Genomic DNA, 15,911 nt, shown 5'->3' with positions numbered 1-15,911 from the left:
TATAGTGTATATAGTGTATATATTATATATAGTGTATATAGTGTATATATTATATATAGTGTATATAGTGTATATAGTGGGTGATGTGCCACTGAGATGCTTGATGCTGAGATGTCGTGGTATTGTACGCAGCGTACAACACAGACTGGCCAAAGAGCTGGTCCTAAGTCCCAATGGTTGTTAAACAGGTATGTCAATAAGTGAGGACTACCTGTATATGTTGTTACTGTTCTAACTAACCTTGCTGCATTGAAGTACATCTGGAGTTTCTGTGACCGTAGATGTTGTGCGTCGTATATGTCAATTATCGAAAGCAGTGTCATTAACATATTTACTTTGTATAGTTGAGTTTAGTTTTTTAGCCCAATGGACACGGTCCAACTGGACATCCTCAATGGGAATCTGTACATTTATATTAAATAATATGATCATGTCATAAAGCGTCTCACTGTAAATCTCATCTCGCCCATTTCAGAAAGACCAGCTGAATATATCGGGTCAAAGTTGCTCTCTTTTCCTGTAATATCTGCTTCGTATGTGAGAGATCCTTGTTACAGAGCGGTTGAGACCACACTTGAACCGCGTTTCTAGCTTACTTTCTTGCTGAAGTCTGTCTTCCAAGGGGTCATTTTAGATGGGTTGGACATATTTCGGCTTCAGACATACCGTCTCGTTGGTCTCACTACAAAATCTGGTCTGTTTTTCCCTAATATCTACTCTGTATGTGGATTGATTTGGATGAAACTTCAACCACGAGGACTTCATTAGAGCGCGGTTCAAACAAGTTGGTTTTTTCCCAGATGGTTTTAGGCTTCAAAATTCGGAGAATCTTCCCAAATTTTTCCTCTTACAATAACAAGAAATGACAATTGCGCTCCACCGCGGGCCGGACCCCAATAATAATGATAATAATAATAATGTCTAAATATTATTTACGGTCACTGGAAAGTCAGGGCGTGACACCCCTTATAAATGCACTTCAGTTCTGCCAGATCTCTCAAGACGATCACACGGCGGCGACTTTTTTTTTTTTTGGTCTCGTGCAGTTACCACCAGGTCCGAATTAGACACCGAAATAGTCGCTTTACTCTCATTTGCGCCGGTTCAGCGGCCACAGAAGCCGCGCAATCGCTTTGTGAATACGCCCCTCAGTGTACAGGCTATTTTTCTCCAAAGCTCCAAATGGATTACATAGAAATGATGATATATTTCATGACATATTTAACATTTTCTGAATTAAAAATACATCAACGAAACATCAATATGTCGATATGTCTTTAGAAAAGTACCATGAACCCATGAGCACACCAGGTGACCCCAAGGTTGAGAATATCCGGTCTAATAGAAATACAAATAGCTGAGAAGCTTCAGACGTCAGAAGGTTACCTCCAAACTTTGTCGACACAGAATCCAGGAGACGAGGCCTGGGGGGGGAGACGCGGAATAATTGGATCTGACGCCGACGACAGAAGCCACGTAACCCACGTGGCGTGTTAAACGACGCAGATCAAACTTTTGTCAAGCGGCGGCGCCGGGGGGGGGGGGGGGGCGCACTAATAAGTCCGGGCGCCGCCCCGGTTCAGACGACGCGCGCGACTTAACGCCACTGTAAATATCAGCATCCTCTAAAAGCGTCCACCTGTAACGTGCAAAAAGGCACACATTAAATCACGCGACGAATGTGTAAACAACTGCCGTGCATTCACGCATAAATTTGGCGTTGGTGCATGCAAACGGCAACAAAAGAGCCGAGACCCCGGAGACGCCGCCGTGAAAAGGGAAGAGGAGGATAAAGGTGTGTTTACCCACCGCAAACATCAAGGGGACAAATTGCATCTGGGTGCTTTATTGGCTGTCACGGCCCTGATATCCATAAGAGGACATCAAAGTGTCTCTGTGACACATTAAGCTGCCCTTTGCCGCTGGAATATCACCCGGCACACAGCGGGGGGGATATCTATGCCTTATACCCCCATGTTGCACGGGACGGGAGCCGTTCATCAAGTTGAACAGCGGCAGGTAACTTAGTGAAACTTCCGCAGAGGGAAAACCCGATGTGGGGAAACAGACACCAGGAATCAGTTTCAGAGACAAATTGAGGACAAAAAAAGGAAAGATCACATGTGATGCATGTTTATGTTTTTCTCTTCTGGTTACGCTAACAGCAGGTTTTTTTATTTTTTATTTTTATGCGTTCATAGTAGGACTAGGTCCAGGTGATTACGACAAAAATAAATATCACAATATATATTTTTTACCAATATTTCGACATCGATAATTTGACAACACTTCGGGGATGACTATTGGTGATTTACGAGGATATTTACGCACAATAAAGATTTGAGAAATATTTTTAGCATTTTAAAAGCTTATAGAGCTTATTGTGCGTAATCAGAGGGTGTCATGACATTTCACTGCATATATGTATGACCATATTTATATGTATGTGACAAATAATCTCTTGAACTTGAACTTATTTTATCTTGTTCGTATCATTTTTTTCTTTGTTTCTTGTAGAATTACTTTCCTTGTTTGTTGTCTTTTAAAGTACATTCTTATAGTTTATTGAAATGGGTTTGAGTTATTTTAGAGTTAGTTTTTGGGTTTATTGTATATAGCCATTTACAAAAATATTACCTTAAAATGACTTTATTTGCCTGCTGTTTTAACTGTCTGTCTCTCTGTCTGTCTGTCTATCTATTTAATGCAGAGGCATTACTTATCACGGAACAATCTATGTAGTTCAGAAACTTCATCACAATACTTCAATATTATCTCATCTCATACCAGGATGTCAAATCGATAGATCGTCCAGCGCTAAGTAAGATGATTACATATTGAGCCATAGACCAGAAGCCCGAAAGGCGCAGATTTTTTTTTGTGAAAACACGCCCAGTTCAGTGGGAACCTAAGCAGTGTTCAGTGTCATAGAGTACTGAGTTCGGTGCAGGGTAATTGACACTGTACACATATGTGCTTGTGTGTGTGTGCGTGCGCTCTAAGCAAGGTTGATCCCCCAGTGGGGCTGTTAGACATGGTTCCTGCAATCTAACATCCAGCTTTTAATTGCCCGTAATCATTAGCACCTTCCGCGCTGACGGTTTGTGTTTTACAGGGGGCGGTAATGGTTCTTTCCTCCCGGGGCTCGCTCTCCCATAATATCCCAGACATGTTCATGGTGATGAGCCCTCGTAGCCCATATTCCCTTCCCAAACCTGGCAAATTAAATTCCTCCCGTGGTGACGCCTCTGACGCGCACGGTATTGAATATCGCCCTCTCCGTAGGACCACGAGCGACCGCGCTGAAGTGATTACGTAGCGCTAATGAACTCAACCCCACCTCTGCCCACGTGTACTTCTGTCATGCAATCGCGTGTTACAAAAAAAGAAAAAATTCTGTTTCTGCCCTTTCTGCTTCTCCGCCGAACGGAGCCGGGGCCCCGGCGCCGCCGTCGTGAGCTGGAGTGGGTGTTAACATCATTACAGGCTGAAAATTCACCCGTTTGGCCTCCGCCGCACTCCGCGCCCTCCACCCCCTCCACCCCACTTTTTTTTGAGCCGCCATAGACCCATTTAGAGTGGGAGAGGCCGAGCAGATTCAATTAAAAGGCTTTGGGCTAATTACCCCGTCACATAAGCAAAGAGAGGACAACTTTCTTTCTCACCGCTCTGTTGAGCGCTCCACAAAGTTGTTGATTTCTTTAATTTAATTCTTGCCCCGCCTAATGACACGGGGCTGTTTCTGCCGTTTTGCTCGGAGCAAGTTATTAGGCATTTAAATGGACATACTGCAGATTTAGCATTCCGTCACACTGTTTGATTAGATTTGATTTCACAAACACAGAACACCTATACAGTGTGTAAAGAAAGATGGGGTTACGTTTTCAATCAGGGCTCGAGCAAACTTCCTTCTCTTTACTCAAAGCTTAAAAAAGGTCCTACTGAAAACTCTTTCAGTAGTTTAATCTGTAACCGCAGGGGGCGCAATCGAAGTCCTAACCGATAATATTTTAATGGAGTGTTTCAGTGAAGCGGTTTCCCCCTTTTCCCAGCGAATCCTCCTTGTTAACCCATTACCTGCCGACATAAACCAAACCCTCCGACAGCCTTTTCCCATCCATTTCTCCCGCTGCTGTTGCTCCACCGTCTTCGCTATCCTCGCCCCCACCCGGAGTCACATCTTAACGCTTTAACCGAGGACATGAGAGAAAAAGTGACACGGGTCCAAGGGGAAAACATATAATCAGCCCCTCCCCGCCCCCCCCGCGCGCATTCGGTGTTGTGTTCCATCAGCCGTAATGATGATAGTTTCAGGCACACAGACAGACAGGCAGAGAGAGATAGACGGACAGACCTCCGGGGGCGCCTCTCACACTGGAGATCGACAAAAACAGCATTGTTGCAGCCACAATAGGAGGAAAGTCAGGGGAACGTTCGCTGAATGGCAGGGGACGCGGAGGGAGGGAGGAAAGGGTGTGGGATGACTTCATCACGGGCATGTGTAAAAGGAAGGGCACATTAATGGGCTGAAAGAAAACAGGAGAAGGAAGAAAAACCGGGAGAGAAAGGACACAATAAATAGGTACTGTGAGGTAAATAAGTGAAATTATTAATCAAGAGGGGATGGCCTTCCTGGCCTCAGTGGGACCATTAGCGAGTAATGGGTCCCCGAGTCCCAGGAAGAGATGGAGGGATGGGAGGGGGCCGAGGGAGGGCGGCAGAGAAACAGCCCGATTCAGATGAAATGCATGCTGATGCTCTGTGTGTGGGTTTAATGTGAATGCTGGACCAGGTGTGTGTGTGTGTGTGTGTGTGTGTGTGTGTGTGTGTGTGTGTGTGTGTTGTGCGTGTGTTCCACTTCAGGATGCAGTGACAATAACTGCTCACTGGGCAGAATGCTGGGAGTCATTCTGTGTGACGGATAGTCTTTATCTCACGCCCACACACAGGTCCTCACATCGCACACACACACACACACACACACACGCACAAACACACACACACACACACACACACACACACACACACACACACACAGGCACAGGCACACCAGGCAGTGTGTTGGTGGATGCGTGTGCAGGGGAAATGATGATGAGTCATTACTATGCAGGCTGGAGATGGGTGGGAAAGGGCAGAAAACATGCTACAGCCCGGTTGAAATCCCCCATTGATTATTGTGTTTAGCCACTTTGTGTTTATGCATCCTTGTGCTCGAACATGAATGAGTGTGTCTTCCATCCGTCCACCCCTCTGTGTGTGCATGATAGAGAGGGGTAATCGGAGTGGGTGGACACAAGTAGTTTGGTGTCACAGTTTGTTCGTCCGAATGACGGCTGAACACTGGCCGCTGCTTTGGGACGGATCGATACCGCAATGGCTATATTCATCTGACGTTGTGGATGTTGCCACCAACATGATACATTGTACCGAGAATGCACTGATATCATCTTGTGCCGTCGGTTTTTCCACCTCTGATAAAAACCTCTGTTTTTCCACCTCTGTCAGAAATCCAAACCTTTATATGGTCCCTCGGTTCTTAATGAGATGGGAATGTATGGGAGCTGGGAAGGCATTGATGGATGGAGGACACAGAAGGGTGGCAACACACACCGAGAGTCCTCGTCGGAGTGACGCCGGCGCCGCTAACCGGCCGTGGCAGTAAAGGACAGATGACTGATTCCTGAAGTTGGAGTCGCTCGCAGGTTCGGTCTCCGGGGGTCGAAAGCAGGATGAGAAGTGGTTGAGCAGCCTGTCGAGTGTTGTGGTGGAGGACAGCACCAGCTTGTTCCCTTCAATCAATTCACACCTCTGTCGGGCGCCTGCGAGTAAGGCAGACTGGCACACTGAGTGCTTGTAAGGGGTATTCATTTCCATGCTTGTCAACAATTACATTATGCAAATGAAAGACTAATGCATGCATGTATGCATGTACGTCTCTATAGATACTGCTAAAATCCTCTCTTCTATAAATTTGGACGTAATTGGAATGAACGGCGACATTCTAAGATAAAACCTTTGGAAAGTGGTGGAGATCGTCTCTCAAAGGCAGGACATGGCTTCACGCTGCCCCTGCACCGAGGTAAAGGAACTCAATGAGCCACCGTTTAGACCCAGAGCGCTCAGAAACGGAGCCGCACCTAAAAGGCTTCTTTGTTGCTTTCCCACTGGACTTGGGAACCATGGAGATCGACTTGGAGAAAGGTCATTTAGGCGCATGCTGGTCGCATCGGTCGCTGCTGGCGTTCCATCTCGGAGCGGGCATTACATTTTCTTTGATAAAAGAGCTGATTACTGATATTTGAGGTTGGTGTGCTGCACCATTCTGACGGAGCTTGCGAGAGAATAATCTAAATTTTCTCTAGTGCTACAATGGCACCAATGGCTCCTCGTCCCCAAAAAGGTACCATTTTCGACTTTTTGGGGAATATCCAACTGGAGCCAATTTTGGAACTAAGTTCCCTCCGTGAAAAAAGACCCAGTTCCTAAAACGGTTCCTGTGGTGGAAAAGGGTCTATAAGATTCCCTGCCTGACGTTGAAATGTGACCGGCTTCAGGGTTATTGCGCTGTAATCCACCTTATGCCGCAACCTGTCCGGTAGAGGGTCCAAGTGAAATAGAAGACTTCCTTATCAGGGTCAGGGATCGATAAAGTTTCACCATGTATATGAGTGAGAACGCCCTCGTTTGTAACCTGCCTGTCATTGTTGTCCCCCATAGATTTGTAGATCACTCCCGGGGAACCTTGAGACGACGCGATAAATGCAGCACAACGGTGACGGGCCCGTTCGGCCGCCTAATCCGCATGAAGCGAGACTCTAAAATCGCCCAGGATTCACTCGCCCACTTCGTATTATTTATGCGTTGTTGCACCTTATTGCTTTTATTCTTACGTTGCTTCCTCCACCGTCCTTCATGAACTCCGCTTCCTCCCGCCGAAAGAGAAACATGTAAAACATCTAAAGGGCAGCGATCCCCGGCAACGAGGGAACAAGCTGTCATGAATGGAGCCGTTTCCGCAGGTTTCCCCTCTTTCATTCATATCCAAGCTATAACACCCTCCTTGTTTAACGCGGATATTTGCAGGAAAGAACGTGGGAAGAGGGAAGGGGTAGGGAGCGTGTGCTCACGCCCCCAAATAATGAGTCACAGAGAGATGGAAGCACTTCAGAGAGTTCCGTCTCTCCGATTCAGACGGAGGGAAATTTTTTGTGGGAATGGTTTTGTTCATTATTCGAGAGGAGGAGGTTTCACTTTGTTAGAGACGGTATTTTCATATAAGACAGCGCATCTTATCAGTTTTTGACCCGCTCAGAGTGGCTTTATCGCCGGCGGTAACAAGCAGTCTCATGTTTTTGTTGATGGCTTCTCTGACTCAGCACAGAGAAACAAACAGCGAAAACTGGGACAAAGTGCAGATTCTAAACTTGATGACAAATGTGTGCCGTGCATATAATCTTGTATTGCCTCCAGAAAACAACCCCCTCAACATATTTTCTATGTTTAGCCTCAACTGTCATTTGTTGGCATAAAAACAATCAAGAAAAAAGATGCGGTCTCCGAGGTCGCTGATAGATTTGCTATATTTCTATTTTTCTTCTATTTTTGGCTGCTGGGAGCTAGGAGAGCTTATTGATATGACAAAATGATAAATCCGACTTATAGGTGAATTTGTGCTGGGAAAAAAGGCTCCCTGCATTAGGGGTACGACTTTGCTGCCTTTTGGCAAAACAGGAAAAAAAAAAAGATTGGCGAGGGGGTTAATGGCAAACTCAACACAAAACACGAAAGCGTCACCTGGCCTTGCAGTTGTGTTCATACTATAAAGAAACTCCACCAATCATGTTCTATTCTACAGTCAACCCAAATGTCATTACGTCACTCCGTTGTAGAGAGCTGTGCGATATCGACATGTGATATCACTTACAATATCATATTGCATACTTATGCACGGGTTTTCTGATGGTTTTTTTTTTGTGGTAATCTGTAATCATCGTATTAGAGACTGATTAAAGAACACCAAGAGTTATTCCCAGCAGCAAGGTAATTGAATGCTTGTTCGAAGTTACAAATACTCCATCCATCAAATGAAAGCCACCATCCCAGCTGCATGTTCGCTCAAATTATAAAATAAGAGACTTCAGTCGGTTTTCGTTTGAAACTCAACTAAACTGACCGACGTCGACCGAGGAAATGCACCATCGTTATTAAAACACACGCTGCTCCGACCGTGAATACCTGCACCAATAAGAGCTTTAACATGTGTAACGGTATCGTTTGCAAACACTGCGGGGGAGTGCAAAGCATACTAAATTACAAATTTCAACCATCCCTAATTTTTCTCGGACTACGCACATCTATCCCTTTCTTTAATTGGCCATTATGTAAATCTACCTCACAAGTGCCGACAAGCTCCCAGTCTTAGGCTGTGGGGGGCATCATTATACTGGACTATTACTATTCGCAATACTCCTTTAGCTCCATAACATCAATAGAAAACAATGTACTGACCTCTTCCTCCTTCCAAATTTCTAAAATACTTTTAAGGAGTACTAGGGGTACAATAGACCCGACCCAGGCATTCCGATTCACCAAGCATAACTCCCGGTCTGCGGTTCTGAGATGCATGGCCACCTGGGTAGGTGCCTCGCAAGGGCTGATGGCCGAGGGCACCGGGCACGGTCATGGCCCCGCCGGGGCTCCATCCCGATGTCTTGATGTCTTAGTTGTGGTTCTAATTGGGATCCTCTGGCTGTGAATATGTTTGCAGTCTGGGGGAGCTGGAAAGGGGGAGAGGGTAAGATGGATTCTGTTTTTTCCTTGCCGTGCGCCTGACACCCTTGCGCTGCACTGTACTTTCATGTGAGGGCTGCACCAAAAGAGCCCGAGGCGCACACTCTCTGGGAATAAAACTTTGACACTCGGCTGTGAGGGGCACAAATAGTGTTATACAAACGTGGTGTGCACACACCACGTTTGTATTACACTATTTGTGCGCACGCACGCACGCACACACACACACACACACACACCGTGCTAATCACTGCCTGCTTAAATGAGTTCCAATGCAGTAACAACAGTCCCCTCAGAATATGAACTGGAAAACAGTCAAATTAACCCCAGAAGCCAAAATCTCTAAACACATCAATAACAGTGTCACATTAGTCACATCATGAAGCCAAATCTCAAAGGAACCACTGGGCTGACACCAAAAAAAAATGTGTTTCCACGGCACAGCTTGATTTTACAGCCCCAATAATGAGGTCAGAGAGAGATTTAGTTAAGTTAATTCATCAGGTGGTGTGTGTAGTTAGAGGTGTTATGCAATAATTGCACTACTGAATCAACTCAGATATCACTTCCTCTAATGGCGTCTTCACGACAAAATTTGTTGGTTTGTTGAAACCCGGGGCAACCAGCTAAAAATAGGTGAACATTTCCCATTGCCAGGTGAAATGCCGTTTTTTCTGGTCCAGGACGACATCCCGATCACACCGGAAAAGGGGCGTGTCATGGTTCTAGTATGACTGGGAATAAAACAGTAGAGGTGACAGCAGCTTAAACAAACCACGACATAAAACTGTAAGTATTTTTAGCTCTTTAAAAGGATGGGATCGTTCATGAACGACCCAACACTGCGCACCGGTCCTTTGGCGGCGGGGAGCGGGGACTGGCGGGGTGCGTGGGCATTCTCCACTGTGCTCCCCACGCTACCATCCCCTCACTCACAACATTTCACGGTCACCCATGTGGAAAAAAAAATCAATAGCTTCCAGTCTTGGATTCCAAATGCGAAATGATGGAATGATACATATATATTCCAGTCTATTAACGCGTGTATTTATGCGTGTCCGGAAATTCAACGCGTGTCATAAAGGGGCCAAAATGAGCGTGTCAACCCGGGTGTCCTGTTCACATCAGAGCCGATCGGCGGTGGAGCCGATTAAAACCCGGGTCTATCGCCGGGTCATTTGACCCGGGACTGAGACCCGGGTTTTTCCTTTCCTATTGGTGACAAATGCAAATTGTTAGCGTTTTTGGTGCAGGGGGAAAGGGGTATAAGTCTGAAATTTTCCAGGACAGAGATTTGACTGTGGTGTCATCACGGATTATAAATAATAAATTATTTTCATAATAATCGTCACCTTGGCACAGGTGACACATTTCAAAACGATCAAATTAAAAGTAATAATTGTAATGTTTAAAAAGGCCCAAAAGCGACACTTCTCTTTACTAATAAGCCGTAACCACCTATTATAAACTGTGATGTCGTTTGATGAAGCCCCTTGGCTCCATTAAATAAATAACGGAGGGATGGGAGGCTGGGACTGTTCTGTTTGACTTCATTTTCACTGTTTTTTTATCTGTGAGATGGTGTCGGCAGGGGGCCCGGCAACCTGCGCACCGCTGACGTCAGAGAGAGAGTAGGGAACCGCACACCGCATGACAAGTGGTGAACAATCTCTGCCAGTTTTGGAATTTTTCATGTTGAGTGAAAAATGACAAGGCCAAAATAGGACGGCAAAACCATAAATCTAGAGTTAGAAATGGCGTATCACATCATTGAGGGAAAATCTATAATTTCTGGTTTCAATACCTTTGAAGTCATTGTGTGTTTATTGCGTTTTGACAGCCATTTTTAATTGTAGTCATTGGATATGACTGTGAGTGCACGGCTTATTTTCCATGGGTTTCACAAATAGTCTTGCTGGGCTTCCGTGCACCCAAAGCTTTGATCTTGGATACGCCATCTTTAATGGACCGTGCAAATGGAACGTATGAGCTCCCCGTGATACAGAAGTTGGAGAAGTTCAGCAGTTCAGAGAAGTACATCGCTTGGCTGAGGAAGTTAATGCATTACAGTATTTTCCACAAACTTCCCCAATCCCCTACCTCTCATACCTCATCCACCATCAGTGCAATGCCAAGGGAATCCACAGAACTAGTCAATTGAGGGACACGTTGAAACAAAAATAGAATTCTTACCATATGGAATGACTGTGGCAGAAGTCCAGGGCGGAGATGATCTGTCTGAAGAACTTCCTGGCCTCTTTAGGCGTTAACCTGCCCTTCTTCACCAGGTAGTCAAACAGCTCGCCACCGGACACGTGTTCTAGCACCAGGTACCTGGCGGAGGTGAAAGAAGGCAGCGATGGAGTCAAAAAAGGGTGAGGGGACGTGACGGCAGGAAAGAAGGATAAAAACACGGAGGGTGACCTAGGAAGTCAAGTCCGCCATTCGCGGATCACAAAAGCAGTCAAACAAGCAAAAAGAAAATAGAGCTCCTGTTCAACTTGAGGCTTCTTAAAAGGCCCCCAAGGACCGAACCAACAAAGAACGCAAACTGATCTCCGACAGAGCCGGGGGTATATGGATTGATATCCCCTGGAGCCATTGAGCAGCTACCGTGTAGGTAGGTAGGTTGAGCACTTGTGTTTTTTTGTACATACGGTACAGTATATGTACACAGTACACTCATCGTTTGTCATCCCCCTGAGACACTCAGACATCGTAGAATGACCCATCGTTGGATGGGCGCATCCATGACCTCCGAGGGGAGATATCGACGGGGTGATAAAGGGCTGATGCACTACAAAAGAAACAAAAGAAAAGGAAAAGAAAACGGTTGAGCTCGGAGCTCTGAGCAGCGCTGAGTGAGGAGGGCATAAAGGATTTAAGAGCTTTTGAGTCCTGCACAGCTACAGATGATGTAAACCCCTGTGACAGTCTTAAGTCTCAGCGCCGGGCGATTCAACCTTCAACCAGAAAAGAGACAAAAGAGGAGACGGCAACGACGTTAAAACGGAGGGGAGATTAGGGATGTTTTAAATTATTTGTTGCATTGTGGGTACTTCCGACTTGTCCTTCCATCTTGGATGTATGTGTGGTGGAAACTTGCGCGAGAGGAATTCCCACACCAGCACGGCACGCACGCACGCATGCACGCACGCACGCACGCACACACACACACACACACACACACCCTTCGCTGGCCCCAAATAGTTTACAGCCAGTCTCGAGTCGGCCTTTCAGCCTGTCTGGCTGCTTTGCGGGGGACATTTTGTCAATGTGACTGTAGAGTACATGCACTGTGACCTGCCCATATATCCTGTTCTGCACCTCTTCTAGTGCATGTGTGTGTGTGTGTGTGTGTGTGTGTGTGTGTGTGTGTGTATCCATCCCACTCAATTTTGTTGTGTATCGATTCGACTATTTTGTCACAAAATATTATCATGGCTCTGCAGGAATGCTGGATATGACACAATCTTGGCTCCAATTCCAGTCAACAACGATACAAATACATATAAATGCCGTCACCTACTCAGTGGCATACTGGGTAGAATACATTTTGGAAGCTTATGGTTTCATTACTTACTGTGGTTTCAAGCTCCAATAGATAATAATGTCCACGCAATCATAAAATGATTTTCATATAGCTTCGTAGCTTTATAGCTTTGATTTTTTTAAAACCTGAATAATATTTGATTTCAACCTAAAATTGTGACATTTAGATGCATATTTTAAGTTGAAAATATGCGTTTGACAATTTTGTATATGAATCACAACCACTAGTTAGTAAACAGTCGAGTCTCTCCATACACACCTAGACACACACACACACACACACACGCACACCTAGACACACACACACGCACACGCAACACACACACACACACACACACACACACACACACACACACACACACACACACACACACACACACACACACATGGGCGCACACACACAGTCAGGTACGCTATATATGGCTTGTTGTGAAGTACGTCTGTGTCAATGTAATAATAAATCCTGAAAGTTGTTTGCTCTCATCTTGCTCTCCCTCTGGGTATAAATTGGAAATGACTCTCCAGTGAGGATGTCTAAGTTGGTATATTAGGCGCACGGTCCTCGTGATGCAAGTGCCAAATGACATCATCCATATCCAGCACAGAGTAATCTCTGGACCAGTCACTGATGATGCATATTTAATGAAGTTTATCTTCTTTGATGCCTACCCCATTATGATACTAGTGACCAAATGTCAAAAGTGATGAAGCTATGGGTGCAAAATGGGATTTTGATAATCCAATTAGAGGATGAATCATAATAATCTACTATTGCAATAATCTAAAAGTATGACATGTACAGTGTGGCATGTCCAATCCCATTTGGCCTGTAAGCTTAAGATGAGGCGTAATTGAATTTATATGACAAACAGTCTTCTGAAAACCAAGGAGGCTAACAGAGAGGACTGATGGCCCTGTCATTCAATGCAGCTAAAGTTAGTTAATGTATGTGTGTTTATTTCCGTGCATTAGTGTGTGTGTGTGTGTGTGTGTGTGTGTGTGTGTGTGTGTGTGTTTGTGTGTGTCATCAGACGGATGTGGCTGCCACTCTCCATGGCTAATGTTGCTTAACACAGCGGGGCTGCCTCCGATAAGCCTGTTGGGTTGTTTACATTACCAAGGCTTCCTCCTCTATTAGCGGTCCCCGAGAAAAAGCAACTGAATCAAATGCTTCACGCCAATATTAATGAAACATCCCCCCTCCAAAAGTTCCCCCCTCCAAAATACACCAGTCAAAATGGCGCCCAGCCTTTTTTCCATGGGAATCTCAAGCTGTGATGAACAAAAACTTGTTTGGTATTGATATTTGCAAACTGTGAAAGCACTCATGTGTAATTCTGTGCACGTGGGATAGATTTCATTTGCCTGAGCACTGGAAAGCAACGGTGTATCTTCGGAGATGGCAACCTATTATATCTCCCATCAATACAACGGCAACGTTCAATTGGTTTTCACAGCTCGCAATTATATTTAGTCATTATTTTCCCATTATGAAATAGTGTGTTCAAGACAGACCGCACACCCGGTCGGATTGTACTTACAAGTATTTCTTGTTTTCGTAGACGTCGTGTAGCTTTAAAACGTGAGGGTGCTCTATCAGCTTCAGGATTGCTATTTCTCGTTCCACCTGCATGAAGGAGAAAGCGTGTAGAGAAGGAGGGCAGGAGATAGAGAAGGAAAGATGGAGTATGGGAAATAAAAAAGAGATTTAAGTAATTAAGTTATCCGAGTCAAGTCAAGGGAACCATATTTCCATAGCCCTTAAACCCACTACCATCTCATTTTTTCACACTGAAATCATCAGCATCCTATATTCCTATAACCCCAGTCGGACAAGTGAAAAACTTCTAAACAATGTGTTAGTTGGAGAAGTTTCCTCATATTCAACAATTGTCTGCTCTCAAAAACCATTAGAAGACAGATCTACTTACTCATGCTGCCATGAAAATTAAAGCTTTGGGTGGGGTAAACAGGTGATCCAAGATTAGCCCGCGTTGAGGTCTGACCAGTTGGGGTCGACGGATGAATCGGGCCGATATTTCCGCATTGTGAGGTAGTTGGAAACATTGTTTTTTCTATACATATCAATTCTGAAAATTTGAAAGGGTTTCAATACTCATTTTCCGTACTATGGATATACCGGTAGCAGCTGCTGCCTCGCGCTCTCTTCTCTCCCACAGAGGGTCACACACACGGCTGCGGTGCCCACATAGCCCTGTCTCCTCTCACTCACTGTCTTCACTAGTCTCATTCACTCTGGTTTGTTGTGGTGTTAGCCCTTTAAAGATGGCAACTGCAGAGCCTCCGCAACCACTTTTGGTTGACAAAGAACACAGCAGGAGTGCTGTTTGGAGATACTTTGCATTTGAGGCAAAATGTAAACCTAACTCAGAGAATCGGAGTGGATTTTTTTTCTCCTCCAGACAGCGCTGCGGCATGCGTTCCCGTTCAGGTTTCCCTGTGTTTTAATTTTAGATCTATTTTATTTCCGTGTTTCCTACCTGTATGAAACAACATTTGCAAATGTAAAAAAATGTACATGATATCGGCATTATATATCAGCCACGGGCCGCCCTGCTCTCTAAATATCGGCACCGGCCATTGAAAAACCATATCGGTCGACCACTACTGACCAGTATCCTTCAGAATCCATGATAGTTTACAGCTTTTTTAAGGTCACCCAAAGAGATCATACTTACAAAGAAGCGCTGACGGACAGAAATCTGTATGTTTGATCACATCCAACACATAGCAGGACTATGGAGGGATGAGTAAACCAAGGTGTTACAACGAAAGGAGCTGACTGGCAATCCCTGCTGGCTGAAGGGACAGAGATAAGCTTTGACCACATTTCAGGTTGCATCCAGGCCACAGGGCGCTAATACCTCAAAAAGGGAGAACATGTGGTTCCCTGCAACAGTCGATATCTAAAACCTAGCAGGCCAAAATGTTAAGAGTTGGTAAGGACTGATATGAATGTCCTTGAGAAATAGGCATCATGATAAAGGGTTTTGGACCTTATTTATTTTTTGAGACAAGAATGTTAAGTATGTTGACCAGTACCTCCATGAAAACGACTTATTAAAAGAAAACAATCCTTGACCTTATCTTAAGCCGCCAAGTTGTAAAACAGCCTGTGGAAGACGTGAGGTCAGGATGTCCTCACAAGCAGTACATCAACTTCGATCAGGATTGTGAGCAGGGCATTTTTCCTGGAGTCACTTAAAGACGAGGGCTGCACAAACACGACACACACCTCAACCTGAATGAGAAGTATGTTGACAAGAATCTACAGAAGTGCGTGCGCTCCTTTTTTCGGGGAGGCACGGAGCTGCAGAGCGACAGGTGAAGTATTTTTAAGACAATAAGTCCACCGAAACTTGGTCGGTCACTTTAGATTTGTGTCAGTGTCGCCAGAGGTCGTACTCCCACCAGTGATCAACATGGACGCCACGGCACTAAACACGGCACTGGAAGGACGGGGGCAAACAGAGCCGTGCCCTCACCCCTGTGCCCCACCCGTTCTCCCTTGGTCGTCTCTTGTTATGCTTCACTCCTCTGCCTACAGT

General features: G+C 45.3%; 1 protein-coding gene across 1 annotated transcript in view; it reads right to left on the bottom strand.

Annotated features, from left to right (window-relative positions):
• The window catches only part of brsk2a (BR serine/threonine kinase 2a), a gene marked incomplete at both ends in the record, with an annotated part of 201,978 nt that overhangs the window by 45,097 nt on the left and 140,970 nt on the right, over nucleotides 1–15,911 (bottom strand). Inside the window, 2 exons of the mRNA XM_080001763.1 lie at nucleotides 10,984–11,124; nucleotides 13,884–13,969. Coding sequence (XP_079857889.1) covers nucleotides 10,984–11,124; nucleotides 13,884–13,969 — 227 coding nt within the window. The remainder of the gene's footprint in view (nucleotides 1–10,983; nucleotides 11,125–13,883; nucleotides 13,970–15,911) is intronic.

The sequence above is a fragment of the Zeus faber genome (assembly GCF_960531495.2).
Source record: "Zeus faber genome assembly, chromosome: 6".
NCBI lineage: Eukaryota > Metazoa > Chordata > Actinopteri > Zeiformes > Zeidae > Zeus > Zeus faber.
Note: the sequence above shows the minus strand (reverse complement) of the source record. Positions and strands in the feature narration are given on the sequence as shown.